The following is a 14,305-nucleotide window of genomic DNA, read 5'->3' on the forward strand; positions in this document are numbered from 1 at the left end:
CAGTGGGTTGGGGCTGAGGGTGGGCATTGGAGCTGGAAGAAGAAGCAGGTGGTGTGGAGAGGTGGGTGTCCAGGAGGCCTCCCTGAGGGTAGTGGGCACTACGGGGGACAGCCCAGGCCCAGGGCGCCCACTTGCCCACAGGCAGTCGCCCCGCTGAGCATGGGGCCGTCTGGTTTGGGACGAACGGCAGAGGGGACACCAGCCGTGCCAAGCCTGGGGGCAGGGAGGGCTCCAGCCCCACAGAGCCTAGCCCTGCACGAGCCCCTCAGCCTCTGTGGTTTCCGGTGGTGCTGCCAGGTGCGGCCTTTCTGTTGCCAGCAGACGGGGCGTGGGTCACTCTTAGCCGTCACCAGCCTTGCCCACAGAAAAAGCCACCCAGCTTACAGGGGAGCCACGCCCGGGTGGAGAGGGGTGTGCAAGGTGGGCTCTGCTGACGCAGCTTGGGACGCGCTAGGGCCACACCCACTCGGACCCCGATTGCCGAGCTCGGTGCCTGTCAGCCATCACCCTGAGGCTCCCCCAGGGTCTTCATGTGCACCATGCCATCTGCCCACCTGACACCTGCTGATGACGAAAGGGCTGCCACTGGCCCTCCTCCAAGTATTTGGCCCCTAAAAGGCTACTTAGCTCTCTCTATCCCTACCTTCCTATTGGAAAATCTGTTCCAAAAAAAGCAAAAGCCCCATTGCATCTCTCTTACTAGGAGTTGATTTGGGGGGCAAGCTGACTGTCCCCATGTTCCTGAGAGCAGGGGCTGTGTCCAGCCAAGCCCAGGCCAGTGGCATGGCCCAGGGAGCAAGACCGTTCACTGCTATGGAATTTGAGGTCTCACACCTCAAAGACCCTCAGAGGCCTCTTAATCCAATCCCTTTACTTGGTAGGTGGGTAAACAGGTGCGCAAAGGCCTCCCCACACACCCGGTGTCCCAGAGTTGGTTGAAGAACAGAGGCTGGGATCTTGGTGTCTTGATCCCTATAGGCTGGCTCCCTTTCTGCTGGACTGGACATGGCCAGCTGAGCAGGCCCTGCACCGAGGCCCAGCGTCACACACATACCCTGGGCAGACAAAGGAGGGCAGGATTTTGTGTAGAAATCTCAGAAGAGCTTGTATACCTGCCCCCCCAAAAAAGGATGCCCCAGTTGCCTTAAACGGAAGCATTTCTATGATAAAGCTAATGATGGGCTGTCACAAACAGCTCCGGAAAAATAAACAGAAAAAGTGAGGGGGCGAAAGACACACCAGCTCTTGAAGAGGCCCAAATGGCCTCCCAGAGCAGCTGCCATGGGTCAATGGGCAGGATCGGTCCTGAGAGTCACCTCTGGGTGAGAGAGCTGTCAGACCAGGGGAGAGAGCCCTGCGTCACCCCAGCTCTCCCAGGGTGGGAAGCCAGACAGCATGACAGACAGGTAGCCACGTAAACGGTTTCCTGGAAGATGGAGCCCTGCTGCGTCTCTCAGGTGTGTCTGGGTTGGGAAGGAAACCAGCTGCTTGGGGGACTGAGGCTGCTCCTCTGCATGTCACCAAATGAGATGCACCAAGTGCCTGGCCGGACCTCATAGGCCACGTGTCCCAAGACAGGCCTTCTCAGGGCCTCTCTGGCCAGTTCTGCCAAGTCACCAAGGGCTCAGTCCACACACCGGCTCCTTTCCGTTCCCCTCCTGTAGGTGGAGCCTGGCAGACCTGACCAGAAACTCTCCCTTGGGGTTTTCAGTCACTTGGTGGAAACGAGCCCAGCAGCTGGGGATGGGGAGGTTCAAATGGGATTCTGGCCGAGAAAGGACCCTGAGGAGCGTGGTCTACGTGGGCTCAGGTCCTGAGCCACTGCCAGCTGAGCAGCCCCGGGAAGAGGGGGCACCAGGATGGTGGCTGCCACAGACGTGGGGCTTCCCCGGGGCTCGAGGGCTTGAATGACCCCTGGGGGTGGGCCTCCCAAGCCCAAGGCCTGGCCGCAGGGCCAGCGTGGGAAACCGGGACTCATGCAGAGGGAAACAGACGCTGCAGCTGCTTGTATAAATAAAACCACCAGTTAAAAACTGCCTTGCTGGGTGGCACTGCCCTGGTTCCCTCTGGGGCTCCCCAGCCCCCATAAGCCCAGCCTCCCCACTGCCACTGGGCCAGAAGGAGGGAGAAGCAATGGGGAGAGGGGAATGGCTGCTGTTTCTTCTATCTTCTGAAAATAACGTTTCCAGTGTCGGGGTGGCGATCAGAAGTTAGTTGGAACAGGCTACGGCATCTGTGACTTTTGTCTGTGTTCTTCATTAGATAAGCACTCCTGATCTGCATCTCCCAAGCAGGGCCCTTTCATCCGGTCAGTGGGCAGCAGCTGCAGGAGCCTGTCCACCCCAGCAGGCTGGCCTCTAGCCTCTGCGTCTCGGCCCACCCAAGCCATCTCATGCTAACCCTGCCTCCAGGTGGTGCCATGCTGGGGTACTAGGGGGTAGTAAATTCCTCTTCCACCAGCTGGCATTGTCCACACCCTCCTTGTGCTTCTTTCTGGCCCCCAGAGTTTTCTAGACTCCACTGCTCCATGGTAGTTATGAACTGAATTGTGTCCCTAAAATTCACATGTTGAAGCCCTAACACCCAGTGTGACCGTGTTCAGAGATTACCTTTTAGGAAGGTAATTAAGGTTAAATGAGGTCATAAGGGTGGAGCCCTAATCTGATATGACTGGTGGCCTTATAAGCAGGGGAAGAGAGGGAGTTCCCTGGTGGTCCAGTGGTTAGGCCCCTGGGTCGGGGAACTAAGATCCCACAAGCCACGCAGCACAGCTGGCTGGAAAAAAAAAAAAGGAAGAGCCACCAGTGATCTCTCTCCACTTCTCACAGAGGAAAGGCCGTATGAGGACACGGAGAGAAGGGGCTCAGCTGCAGTAGAGGCCTCAGGAGGAACCAACCCGGATGGCACATTGACCTTGAGAAAAATTAATGTCTGTTTAAGCCCCTGGTCTGTGATTTATTGTTATGGCGGCCTGAGTCCACTAATACAGTGGCCTTTGGCTATTCTGACCCCTGGATGTGGACCCAAGCGTGGAACTCGAGTCCTCCCCATGCTGCTCCGGGTTAACAACCCTCTTAAAGGGTCCCAGGGTTGTTGACTGATCACACCGAGGGCAGGGGGCTATCACTCTCCTTGTCCAGGCCACACCAGTGAACGTCATGGATGAGCACATTCTGGGGGACCGAGGCTGCTCCTCTGCGTGTCCCCAGATGAGATGCACCAAGTGCCCGGCTGGACCTCACAGGCCACACGTCTCAAGACAGGCCTTCTCAGGGCCTCTGGCCAGTTCAGCCAGGTCACCAAGGGCTCAGTCTGCACACCGACTCCTTTCCGTCCCCCTCCTCAAGTCAACTGGAATCTCTTCCAGTTCACACTTGGCCCGTGGCTCCTCTGGTGACCCAACCACAGCCACCACCTGGGTGCTGGCCAAAAAAAGAAAGGTGGGGGGCTGTGAGTCCTGAAGGTGATTCTTGATTCTCAAAGAGGAGACATGGGCATGTTTGGAGCCTTGGGATGTGTGCAGGATCCTCGGGAGACTAGTTTGCAAGGGGGGGCACCAGCGGCTGAGGGAGAGGGCCCAGGGTCCAGAGGCCAAGGCTTGGGCAACTCATGCAGCTCCCAGAGCCTCACTTGTAATTTTTTTTTTGGCCACGCCGCGCAGCTTGTGGGATCTAGTTCCCCGACCAGGGATTGAACCCGGCCAGGCCCACAGCAGTGAAAGCGTGAGATTGCCAGGGAACTCCCTCCTCACCTGTAAAATCGGGACTTGCTCACTCTGACACTGGGAAGGGGCACACACAGGCTGAGGAGCGCTATTTAAGCCTCAGGCACATTTGGGTGGAATCCCTTTATCCAGCTCATCTTCCCTTGTCTTCCATGTCCCCACCACGATATGCTGTTGTTTCCTGAGGTCCCCATGGAGTTGAACCAGGAGGCTGCACAAGGGTGACTGCTTTCTGTGGATGGGGACCTAGAGCTGAGAGATGACAGAGCCCTTGCCACGTGCCAGGACCTGCCCTTGGGACGCTTACAGTCTCTGGGGCCATAGACATTAACGTTTACTAGCCGTGTGATTGCCATGTGCAGAGAAGCATGGTGTCCAGAGGGGCACATATTGGGGTGGGGTGGGGACCCATTATTTAGTTCCCCAGCATCCCTGACCGGTGTGGGAGAATTGCCATTGTTCACAGAAGAACTGGAAGTACAGAGAATTTGAGGGCCATTCGCAAGGTCACACAGCTGTCCCGGCCAGAGTTCGGGCTCAAGTCCAGAGACCAGCAGACTTGGTACATGGGTTCCCTTCTTGCTGGCATCAGTTTCTCTGATTGTGAAACAAGAGGGTTTCATGATCTCTGATCTCTGTGGGCTGTGAGGAAGGGGGGACACCTGTCCTGAGTTGGTGTCCTTCCTGTGTCTCTTCTGGATCACCTGTAAGCCAGCTGGGCATCCCAAGGAGTCTCCTGGGGTTCACACCATGGTTGCTGGGTAACTGAGTCCCTCTCAGGGCAAGCAGCCCATCTCTCTCTGCAGATACATCTTTGCTCAGCTGACAGCTGAACGTCTCCTGGGACTCGGCGCACCCCTGGCTCCAAGAGAGGCATGTCGAGAATCCCAGGCTGATATCCTGGCACTCGGAGCTGATGATTTGCTAACGGCTGGGGACAGTTGTTTTCTGATTAAAACTTGGCCTGCGGTCCCTGCCTGTTTGGCTCCTCCAGCTGTGGTGCAGACAGAGCAGCTGGGCCCGAGTGGAACAGTCAGTGTCGGGGGTGAGCGTCAGGGTGAGCTGAGGGGGTCACCAGGAAACCAGAGGCACAGAGCTCAAGGGGGTTCCAGGCTGCAGCGCTCCACCCATCTCAGTGGTGATGAGACCCCAGCACTGCAGGGCTGGTGGGGCCTGACCTGGGGGGGAAGTGTCAGCCTCTGAGGCTGATCATCACAGTGTCCCAAATCCTGCCACTTGGTGGTCGTGGGCCGTGGAGGCTGGGCCCTGGGAGGGGCTCACACAGTGATAAATGCTCTGGGCACCTCGCCAGCTCGCTTCTTGCTCCTGGCCCGCAGCTGCCCAAACTGCCTGCTCTTTCTGCCCCTCCGGTCCTGACAGGCCGAGGAGGGACCAAGGTGTGGTAAGGCTGATGGGACCACCCAGCGCTGAGGCCCAGCCACACACCGGGGTGAAGTCTGGACAGTTCCGTGCACCCCACGCTCTGATCCGTGTCCTCTCCTCTGGCCCCATCGCCATGCCAGGCCTCCAGCCTCCCCGGGTCTCCTGACTCTCAGGGTCACCCTCCCCATCCTGCATGTACCATGAGGGCAGTCTTCCTCAAGAAGATCTCACAACATGTCACTTCCCTGTCCTAAAGCTGCAGTGACCGGCCCCTGTCCACATTATAGAAGCCCAGTTCCGAGGTCTAGTGGGGGAGGCGCTCTCTGCCTCAAATCCTCCTCAAATGCCACCTCCTCCCAGAATCCCGCTGATCCATCCAGGACACCTTAGCAGCATCTCACCTGATTCAGGACCAGGTTACACTGCTGTCCCAGGCAGAGAAGGCTCTCAGAGGCTAGGGACCTGCTCAGAACCAACTTTGTACCCTCTCCCACCCACCCACCCACCCAACCCTGCACAGGTGCGGTTCGGCAGACCTGGTTCCTACTCAGGAAATGTCAGTAGCCTCCTGCTTGGTGGAAAATGGCGCTTCTGCTTTGGAATTTCAATGGCAGAAAATCTAGGTTAGTAGTTTTGGTTCATTAAAAGTACTTCGCTGTGTACAAAGACGTTCATAGGAACTTTATTCCTAATGTTAAAGGGTAATGTTTTAAAAAGGTAAAATCATGACTCTTATACAAATATAAAATAAACATATATCAAAGAGTTTACTTAACTCATTCATTAAATGAGGGAACCAGTAAGGTGTTACTATCAGTTCAAAGGAGAACTCCAAGGTCAGACACATATATAGAACAGAAATATTGAAATGAACTTGGAGGCAAAACTGGTTCTTCCACTGTGGGGGAGGGTTGTTCTTGGACAAGAATTATTCGCATTGCTGTCAATTTTCTACGATATTGCAAAAGAGCTCAAAGACAATATAAGGCCCAAAGCCCCCCGCAGAATCAGAATCAGATAACCTAGAAGGGTGTGTACCAAGGATGCATATAGCTTCCCATGGGAGACTCCAGGAATCTTTTTTTGCTTAATCCAATTTTCATTCCACAAATAGCTCACAACTGGAGACAACCCAAATGTCCATGAGTAGAATGGATAAACCATGGAATGGTAAATTCATACAGTTCAATATTACACAGCAACCAAAATGATATTCATTTTGCATGCCACAGATGCATGCAACAAGATGGATGAATCTCACAGAATTCATGTTGCGTGAAAGAGGGTAGACACAAAAAGATACTTGCTGTGGTCTGAATAATGCCCCCTAAAGATATCCAGTCTTTCCCTGGGACCTATAAATGTTACCTTATTTGGAAAGAGGGTCTTTGAAGATGTGATAAATTAAGGATCATGAGTTGGGGGGGGGGTTATTCTGGATTATCCAGGTGGGCCCTAAACACCATCACGAGTGTCCTTATATAAGAATCAAAGGGAGATTTCACACAAACACAGAGAAGGCCATAGACCAAGGCAGAGATCAGAATGATGCAGCCACAAGCAAAGGAACATCAAGAAATGCAGGCAGCTGGCAGAAGGTAAAAGAGGCAAGGGATGGATCCTCCCCCAGGGCCTTCTGAGGAGACTCAGAGATGCTGACACCTAGATGTTGGACTTCCAGCCTCTAGAACTGTGAGATGATACATTTCTTTTGGTTTAAGCCACCAAGGTTGTGGTAATTTGTTACAGCAGCCGTAGGAAATCAATACAATACAATTCCATTTATTTAAAGTTCAAAATCAGCCCATATTCATCCTGAGTTAGATGTCAGAATGTGGTTACATTTGGGGAGGATGTAGTGTTGGCAGGGGAGAGGAGGGACTTGGCAAACTGCTCAAGTTCTTTTTCTTGACCTTCACTTTTTTGTATTTCATTGAGTTGTATATTTATTTTGTATACTTTAATATAAAAAAATTATCTCTTGTCCTCCATGCAGTTCTTCAGGGCTGGCGTGAAGATCTAAATGATGTTGAGTCCTGTTTGAACTGTAAATGCTGAAACAGATGCAACATGAATGCCCTTCACAGTCACCAGGTGTTTACTGGGTGCTGGGCATCATGCTAAGCTCCCTTCATGCATTATCCCACTTAATCCCCCCAACCCATAACAGCTCCCATTTTGTAGATGAAGAAACTGAAATGCAAAGACAAATGGTTAGTAAGTGATGAAGCCAGGATTCAAACGCAGGCTGTCTGGTGATGAGGACCATGACCTAAGTCCTACACAAATGTTGAATGATTGATTATCTCCAGACTATTAAACCATCATGGCTATTCCGGTTTTAAAAAGAAAGGTACAGATCATTATGTATAGTAGACTACCATTTGTGTAAAAAAAACAAAAAAAGGAAGCTAAAGAACCAATCTGCTTATTTTGGATATTTGTTTATATTCAAAAAATATTTTTATCAAGAAACGGAATACATTTAGCTGCAGCTGGGAAGAGGAACTACAGCAATGGAGACGGGGTTGAGAAGGTGCTTTCTGAATTGTGAAATATGTAAATGTATTAGAAATTTATTGAGAAACAAAAAGAAACAATGATTATAACAAAAACCATCAGAGAATTACATGAACAACGTTATGCCAATGATTTGGAAAACATTAACAAAAGACACTTTCCTGCAAAAATATAACTCAGTAAAAATGACACAGGAAGAAAAAGGAATTCTGTCTAGACTTAGGACCAATAAAGAAATGTTGGGGCTTCGCTCGTGGCGCAGTGGTTAAGAATCCGCCTGCCAATGCAGGGGACACGGGTTCCAGCTCTGGTCCAGGAAGATCCCACGTGCCACGGAGCAACTAAGCCTGTGCACTACAACTACTGAGCCTGTGCTCTAGAGCCCGCGAGCCATAACTACTGAGCCCGCGAACCACACCTACTGAGCCCACGTGCCACAACTACTAAAGCTTGCGCACCTAGAGCCCGTTCTCCACAAGAGAAGCCACCACAATGAGAAGCCCACGCACTGCAATGAAGAGTAGCCCCCCCACTCGCCACAACTAGAGAAAGCCCGCGCGGGGCAACGAAGACCAAATGCAGACAAAAATTAATTAATTAATTAATTAATTAAAAAAAGTTGTGCCTTTTTTTAAAACCTGCATCCCATCTCCCCCCAAATCTCCAGGGAGTACCGGGAGGGCAGGGCTTCTGCGTTTTCCCACCACTGTCTAGCTCAAGCCCAGCGCCGTCCTTGGCACGCTATAGATACGTCCCTGAATGTTGGACCTCTTGGCTAAGCCGAGCATGAATCGTGGACCTCTGGGCTAAGCCGAGCCTTTGGGATGATGGAGCGTTATCACATCACTCGGCAGTGCCCAGTGCATCCTCCAGGAGCATCCGCCAGCCAGAGCGCGAGCAGGAAGCCTCACGCATGCGCACTGCCTGCCTGAGGCATTTCTGGGGCCGGCCGGATGGTACGGCGCCTGCGCGATCCAGAGCCGGGAGGGAGGCGAGCCGAGTGGGCTGTGCCGCAGACGCCTGCGCGGGGGCGATGTGGGCGGGGCCTGAGCCGCGCCTGCGCAGTCTTCGGCGGCCGTGTGGGACAGACAAGGGGCGGGCTGGGGGCGTGGGCCGCGAGGGAGGCTGGGCGGGCCGGGCGAACGGCGCCGCGGGGTTGGCTGCTGCCCTGAGGCCGGACTCAACGGATTCGGGCCGCGCCACCGGGCGAGCTCGCCGCCCGGCCCCAGCACGGAGCCAGCGAGCAAGCGAGGCGGCGCTGCGCGGTAAGAGCCGGGGCCGGGTGCCCTGAGTGTGCGCGGTGGGAGCGTCCCTCTCCTCAGCGCCGCCCGCGCGGCCAGGCCCCGGCGGCCCCGCAGACCCCGGCGGCCCGCGCCTGCGCCGTCCCCTCCCGGGCCCCCCGCCTGGCGCGCGCCTGCGCCATCCCCTCGCGGGCCCCCGGGCAGCCGAAGCCGCGACCCCGGCCGGCGGGCGTCCCGGCTGCTTGGGGCCTGGCTGGTTCTGCGGCCGCGCCCACCGGTCTCCTCTCCTCGCGCGCCAGGAGAGGCTGGGGCCGCCGCCCCGTAGCCCCTGGCCCCCAGTCCTTTAGTCCCCGGCCTCCATCCCCGGGCCCGAGGATGGGGCGGGCGGCCGACCCGGGCCTCCTGCGGGCTCTGCTTCCGCCGGGCCGCGCCCCCACCCGCGCCCAGCTCCGCCGGCGGGGTCAGCCCGGAGCTGGAGGAGTATCCTTTTTTCTCCAGACCTGGTTAATTGCATCAGGTTGGATGTGAATAATCTTGTGTTCTGCCGAGGAAGTTCTGCCTTTCCCGCAGTGTGGTCATTGTATGGCTTCAGTGGTTACGTTTAAGACATCAGAGTTCGTTTCTGGGCAGCTCCCCTGGAGATGACTGGAAAAGAAACAGTTTCCACTCAGTTTCGGCCCATTTACAAAACCAAGTAACTCCTGTGATCATTCAAGCGCAAAGAATCTTGATTTGTTAATGCCCTTGGTAATTCGCGGGCAAGCACGGGAGGACCCAGGGAAAATTCCCATAAATTCGCCGTCCTGTATTGATCACAGGGGGAAATGTCTGTGTTGTATTAAAAAAAAAAATCATCTTCAGCCATTGATAACGTTTTGTAAGTTTGCAACAGATGCGAGAGACTAAAAAATGTTTGCTTTCACCCCGGGGGCTGCATCTTGAGATGCAATCAGAGCCTGGGGCTTGGTAGATACCAGCAGACATCACTATAATATGGGTAGGTTATCAAATAGACACATCGATGCAGAAGGGTAAGGAGAAGTAAGGTATTGACCTAGGTAAGATTTTTTTCTATAAAGAGATAGCTGATCCAGTAATTTTTTTCTCTTGAAACATGTCTCCTTTTCTCCGTTGAATGAGTGTACTCCAAGCATCTTGAGATAGCTGGAGAATGCTTTTTAGTTGCCTGTGCATACTCTACGTATGTAGGGATTTTCTTGACATTCATTTTCAGTAAGAAAGTGAGGGGTTCCCTGGTGGCACAGTGGTTAAGAATCTGCCTGCCAATGCAGGGGACATGGGTTCGAGCTCTGGTCCGGGAAGATCCCACGTGCCGCAGAGCAACTAAGCCCGTGTGCCACAACTACTGAGCCTGTACTCTAGAGCTCGCGAGCCACAACTACTGAAGCCGGTGCACCTAGATCCTGTGCTCTGCAACAAGAGAAGCCACCGCAGTGAGAAGCCCGCGCACCACAACTAGAGAAAGCCCACGCACAGCAACAAAGACCCAACACAGCCAAAAATAAATAAATAAAATAAATAAATTTTTTTTAAAAAGAAAAGAAAGTGAATATAGTGCCATAGAAAAGCTTTATCGCTCTGCACCTTGGCAACAGTCCAAATATCTAAGTGTGCAGTTTAGCATCATAGTGAATGGGAAGTGATTATAGCAGTATTGGTTAAGGTGAGGTTTGTATCAAAATTTCTGTTTTAAACTTGAACTTTTGGGGTTGTGTATCTGCAGTGTGTCCTCTTGAGACGGGATTTCTCTGAAGCAGAGGTTCTCTTTATAACTGACTCCATAAAGTACATCTTATATTTTAGATGACTCAGATGATACTACTGCTTTGGTTCAAAATTATTATTAGGGATGGGTTTTCATAATACATTAAGACTTGCTGTATAACCATATACATATTTAAATCACATGGCTAACTTGTCCATAGTCATTACGCAAACTCTCCGCCTCAGTAGAGGAACAGTGGCAGGGTGTCAGTAGGTGAGTTAAATTTCTTGGCTTTATGGCTTTGGGCAAGTCGGTTTTCCTTTCTGGGCTTCATTTCCCCATCTGTAGAGTGTGGGGTTTGGGGGTGGAGATGGAAAGGAGCTTGAGTTGCCAATTTTAATGTTTAATGGATCTTTGCCTACTTTGTCCTCTTCAGCCAGGGGTAGAACTGGGCCTTCTCACCAGTTCCATGACATTGTGGTCCTTCGTCAAAGACCAGGTGGTGGTGTAAGGCTGGTGAGAACCAATCTCGGAGACTCTTGGTCAGGCCCCTGAAATGAACTGTTGAGTGGGCTTCAGTGTATTAGGAAAAACGAGGACAATATAGGGAGTTTTTCATAAAACTAAATTTATTCAACTAGGACTTCCCTTTCTAAAAAATGTCATTTTCTTGATACTAAAATTCAAGCATCTTCTGTGACATGATGGTGATAGTAAATGGTGCTAAATGAGATTGTAATAAATGGCAACTACAGGTTGGTTTTCTTATCACAATGAGCTATTTTTAGAAATAAAGAGAACGTAGAATCTATTGTTTTGCTGTTGTAGTAAGGGAGTTTAGTGAAAATGTTCCTGGGGCTTTTGCTGCTAAGATTAAAATATAGATTACTTTTTAAGAGTAAATATGAGTTACTTTGTGGTCATTTGTCCCAATCCACAGGCAACTAAGAAGGCTCTGTTGAATTTGCTTGGTATTAAAGACACTTCTGATCATCCTTTCCTACCAGATGTAAAATGTCAGGATATTTTTGTGTGTGTATAAGCCTAGTCAGGGAAATTCCTCCTGGTGGTTGGAATTGTTAGTATTGAATAGACTGGCTGCCGAGGTAAAGAATCCCTGTGGGGATTCTCTGTCAGCTCCGAAACTTTTTAGTATTGTGACCCCAGTCTTTTGCTGTGAAACACCATGACCATCAAGAAATTAGGCTTACAGATTATATTTCAGATATGCTGAGGGGAGAAGTGGCTGTCCAGCACCCTGTCCAGTTCCAAAGTGAATGTAACAGATGACCATTGTGTCTGTGAAATCTTAAAAATTTTTAAAGATTTAAAAAATCTTACTAGATTTAGATTTAGAGTTATTGTAAATTTTCTTTTGTACTTACAAAACTACAGTATATAATGTGTATCAAGCATACATTTTAAAAGTGTCTCAAATTTAATAATGCAATCTTTAATTCTTCAAATACTCATGTTCACATTGGGAGGACTGATTGCTCTCACCCACCTGAGTTCTCCATTTTCAAAGGATAACATGGAAACTCTGTAAAGGACATTTGTCCAGAAGAAGAGAATGCAGATCTGTTAAGTGTTTTCCCTGACCTTTTTGCACATCTTCATTGTAGTTCTTGTCTTTATTTTTTGGTTAAATCCTGAGGTTTGCCCCTGCCTTTCTTTCTAAAATGTTAATCTGTTCACAGTTACTGCCCTGCTCGCTGCACAATTGAAAATCCTTCAATGGCTCCCACTATCTTTACAATCAGATCTACCGATCCTTAGCCTGGTGTCACTGGGCTCTGGCCGCCGCTCTCGTCCTGCCCCCACCTCCTTTTAGGTGCTTCGTTGAGCTCTTGGTCCTTGGAGCTCTCTCCAGTCTCCTCTGCTGGAAAGCTTTTCTCTCACTTCATCCTTCAAAACTCAGCTCAGGTAGGACCTGGCCTGAAAGGCATCCCTTATCCTGTCTCCTGCAGGCTTGTCCAGCACCCTGTCCAGTTAGGATTTGGCTCCCTGGTTTTGTCTGCTCTTCTCCACCAGCTGGGACACCGCAGTGCAGAGTGGGGTGCGTGTCGTTGCATCTGCTGGGTGAGTAGTTTGTCAGGCATGGGTTCTGAGGAAGTGGGTCACTTAGTCCCTGTCCCTGAGGAGCTTTTCACTACAGGTCCACTTGGCCTTGCCATCCCTGAGATACCTCCCAGCCATGCACACCAACTTGCAAAGTCCATTTAATTGTGTCTTAGTGTCTAATTAAAATCTAATTTCTTGACGGAGGAGACTCTGTCTGTGATGTCTATTATATCACCTTTGTTCCGGGCTCTGGAAGGAGTGTGCATTTGTTTCATGTTGTTTCCCTTTTTCCCCTTGTATACCTTCCATCTTGGTGGTGGTGGTTTTTACTGTTGTTGTTTTTGGATGGTAAAGTTTTAAGAGATGAAGATATTAAATTTCAAGTTCGTCTCTTGTACATATAGCCCAGGGAAAACAGAAATGTTAAAGGGGAAAAATACTTTGTCTCTTGAAAAAAAAAAAGCCCCGTATTACACTTCTTTTCAAAAGAACTGAGTTTGTACAAAAGAAAAAAAAAAAAAGAGCCTGATTAAGCTTGGGAAAGAGGCAAAGAAACTGACGGCAGTGTTAGGATTTGTCAAGAAATACTTGTTAAAAATGAAAGTTGTCCCTTTCTTCCTCTCTCACTTTTCATGTTCTTGGGAAAGTCCCAACTCAGCCGTTTTCCAGGGGCACCTCGTCCCGTGGGAAGTCCTGAAGCAGTTTGTTGGGGCTGCTGATTTCCAGAACAGTCACAACTGGACACTTTCTTCCGAGAGATGCCCCTGTCCTGCCATGTAGGAGATGCCAGTGTCCTGAGTCCCACTCCCTTCTTTCCCTGGTAGTGTCTCCTGGTCGTAGTTTGTTCTGCCCCACCAGGCCCAGGAGTTCTTGAGCAGGAGCTATTGAGTCTTCTTGCACATTTTAAACCTTGGTGGGTTTGGGTCAGTCTCTCCCAGCCTCCCGCCCCAACCCCCCAGCCCTGGCCTGGTGGCTTGCTGGACCTTAGTTCCCTGACCAGGGATTGAACCCAGGCTCCAGCAGTGAAAGCACCGAGTCCTAACCACTGGACCTCCAGGGAAGTCCCTGGTTAGGGTCAGTCTTAAATCTTCTGTCCTGTGTTCTTGTTCTTTTCCCTATCTGGCCTCTGCATTTCTACAAACTCTGTCACATCATTACACTTACTCAGGTGTGTTTTCTCTGCCCTGTTACAAATTACCTGCTGGATTTTTCAAACCTAGTTCCCTCATTTTTATTCTTTTTTTTTGGGGGGGGCGAGCCGCAAGGCTTGCAGGATCTTAGTTCCCTGGCCAGGGATTGAACCCTGGGCTCTCTGCAGTGAAAGCGCTGAGTCCTAACCACTGGACCGCCAGGGAAGTCCCCCTCATTTTTATTCCTCAAGCTTACCTCATTGCGTACTTATTCAACTTTGCCCGGCCCCTGCCACTCGAGGCCACCAGCCTTGGATTTTTTAGTCTTTTTTTGTTTATCTCTTACTTCTTGCCTCAACACTTGTCTCCTCTCCCCACCCCACTCTCCCCTCCCCCGAACTCCACCACCAGGAATGTCAACCTTTCATACCACTCTTCATCGTTCATGTATTCATTTGAATACAAGAATCGTGTATGCATATATTCATTCATGTATTCATTTGCAAACATGTATGGT

At 50.9% G+C, this 14,305-nt stretch overlaps 2 protein-coding genes across 7 annotated transcripts in view; both read left to right on the forward strand.

Moving 5' to 3' along the window:
• The window catches only part of BCR (BCR activator of RhoGEF and GTPase), a 108,082-nt gene extending 99,446 nt beyond the window's left edge, over positions 1–8,636 (forward strand). For 2 of the 3 annotated variants that reach the window (XM_089894787.1, XM_089894788.1), the window contains exons 22-23: positions 5,628–5,730; positions 7,104–8,636. In XM_089894787.1, the coding sequence (XP_089750913.1) occupies positions 5,628–5,730; positions 7,104–7,165 (165 nt within the window). In that variant the 3' untranslated portion in view covers positions 7,166–8,636. The remainder of the gene's footprint in view (positions 1–5,627; positions 5,731–7,103) is intronic. The other variant, XM_089894789.1, reaches the window with a different exon arrangement.
• Positions 8,637–8,747: 111 nt separating this feature from the next.
• SPECC1L (sperm antigen with calponin homology and coiled-coil domains 1 like) overlaps positions 8,748–14,305 on the forward strand; it is a 122,684-nt gene continuing 117,126 nt past the window's right edge. For 2 of the 4 annotated variants that reach the window (XM_030764314.2, XM_089894792.1), the window contains exons 1-2: positions 8,802–8,892; positions 12,565–12,676. The gene's annotated coding sequence lies outside the window, so the exon portion shown is untranslated. Of the gene's footprint in view, positions 8,893–8,941; positions 12,677–14,305 lie in introns of those variants that run through there. The other 2 variants (XM_022551428.2, XM_089894791.1) reach the window with 2 other exon arrangements.

Source organism: Delphinapterus leucas, chromosome 14 (assembly GCF_059928025.1).
Source record: "Delphinapterus leucas isolate spDelLeu-1000000601 "Yukka" chromosome 14, BTC_Dleu_Yukka2, whole genome shotgun sequence".
Lineage (NCBI taxonomy): Eukaryota > Metazoa > Chordata > Mammalia > Artiodactyla > Monodontidae > Delphinapterus > Delphinapterus leucas.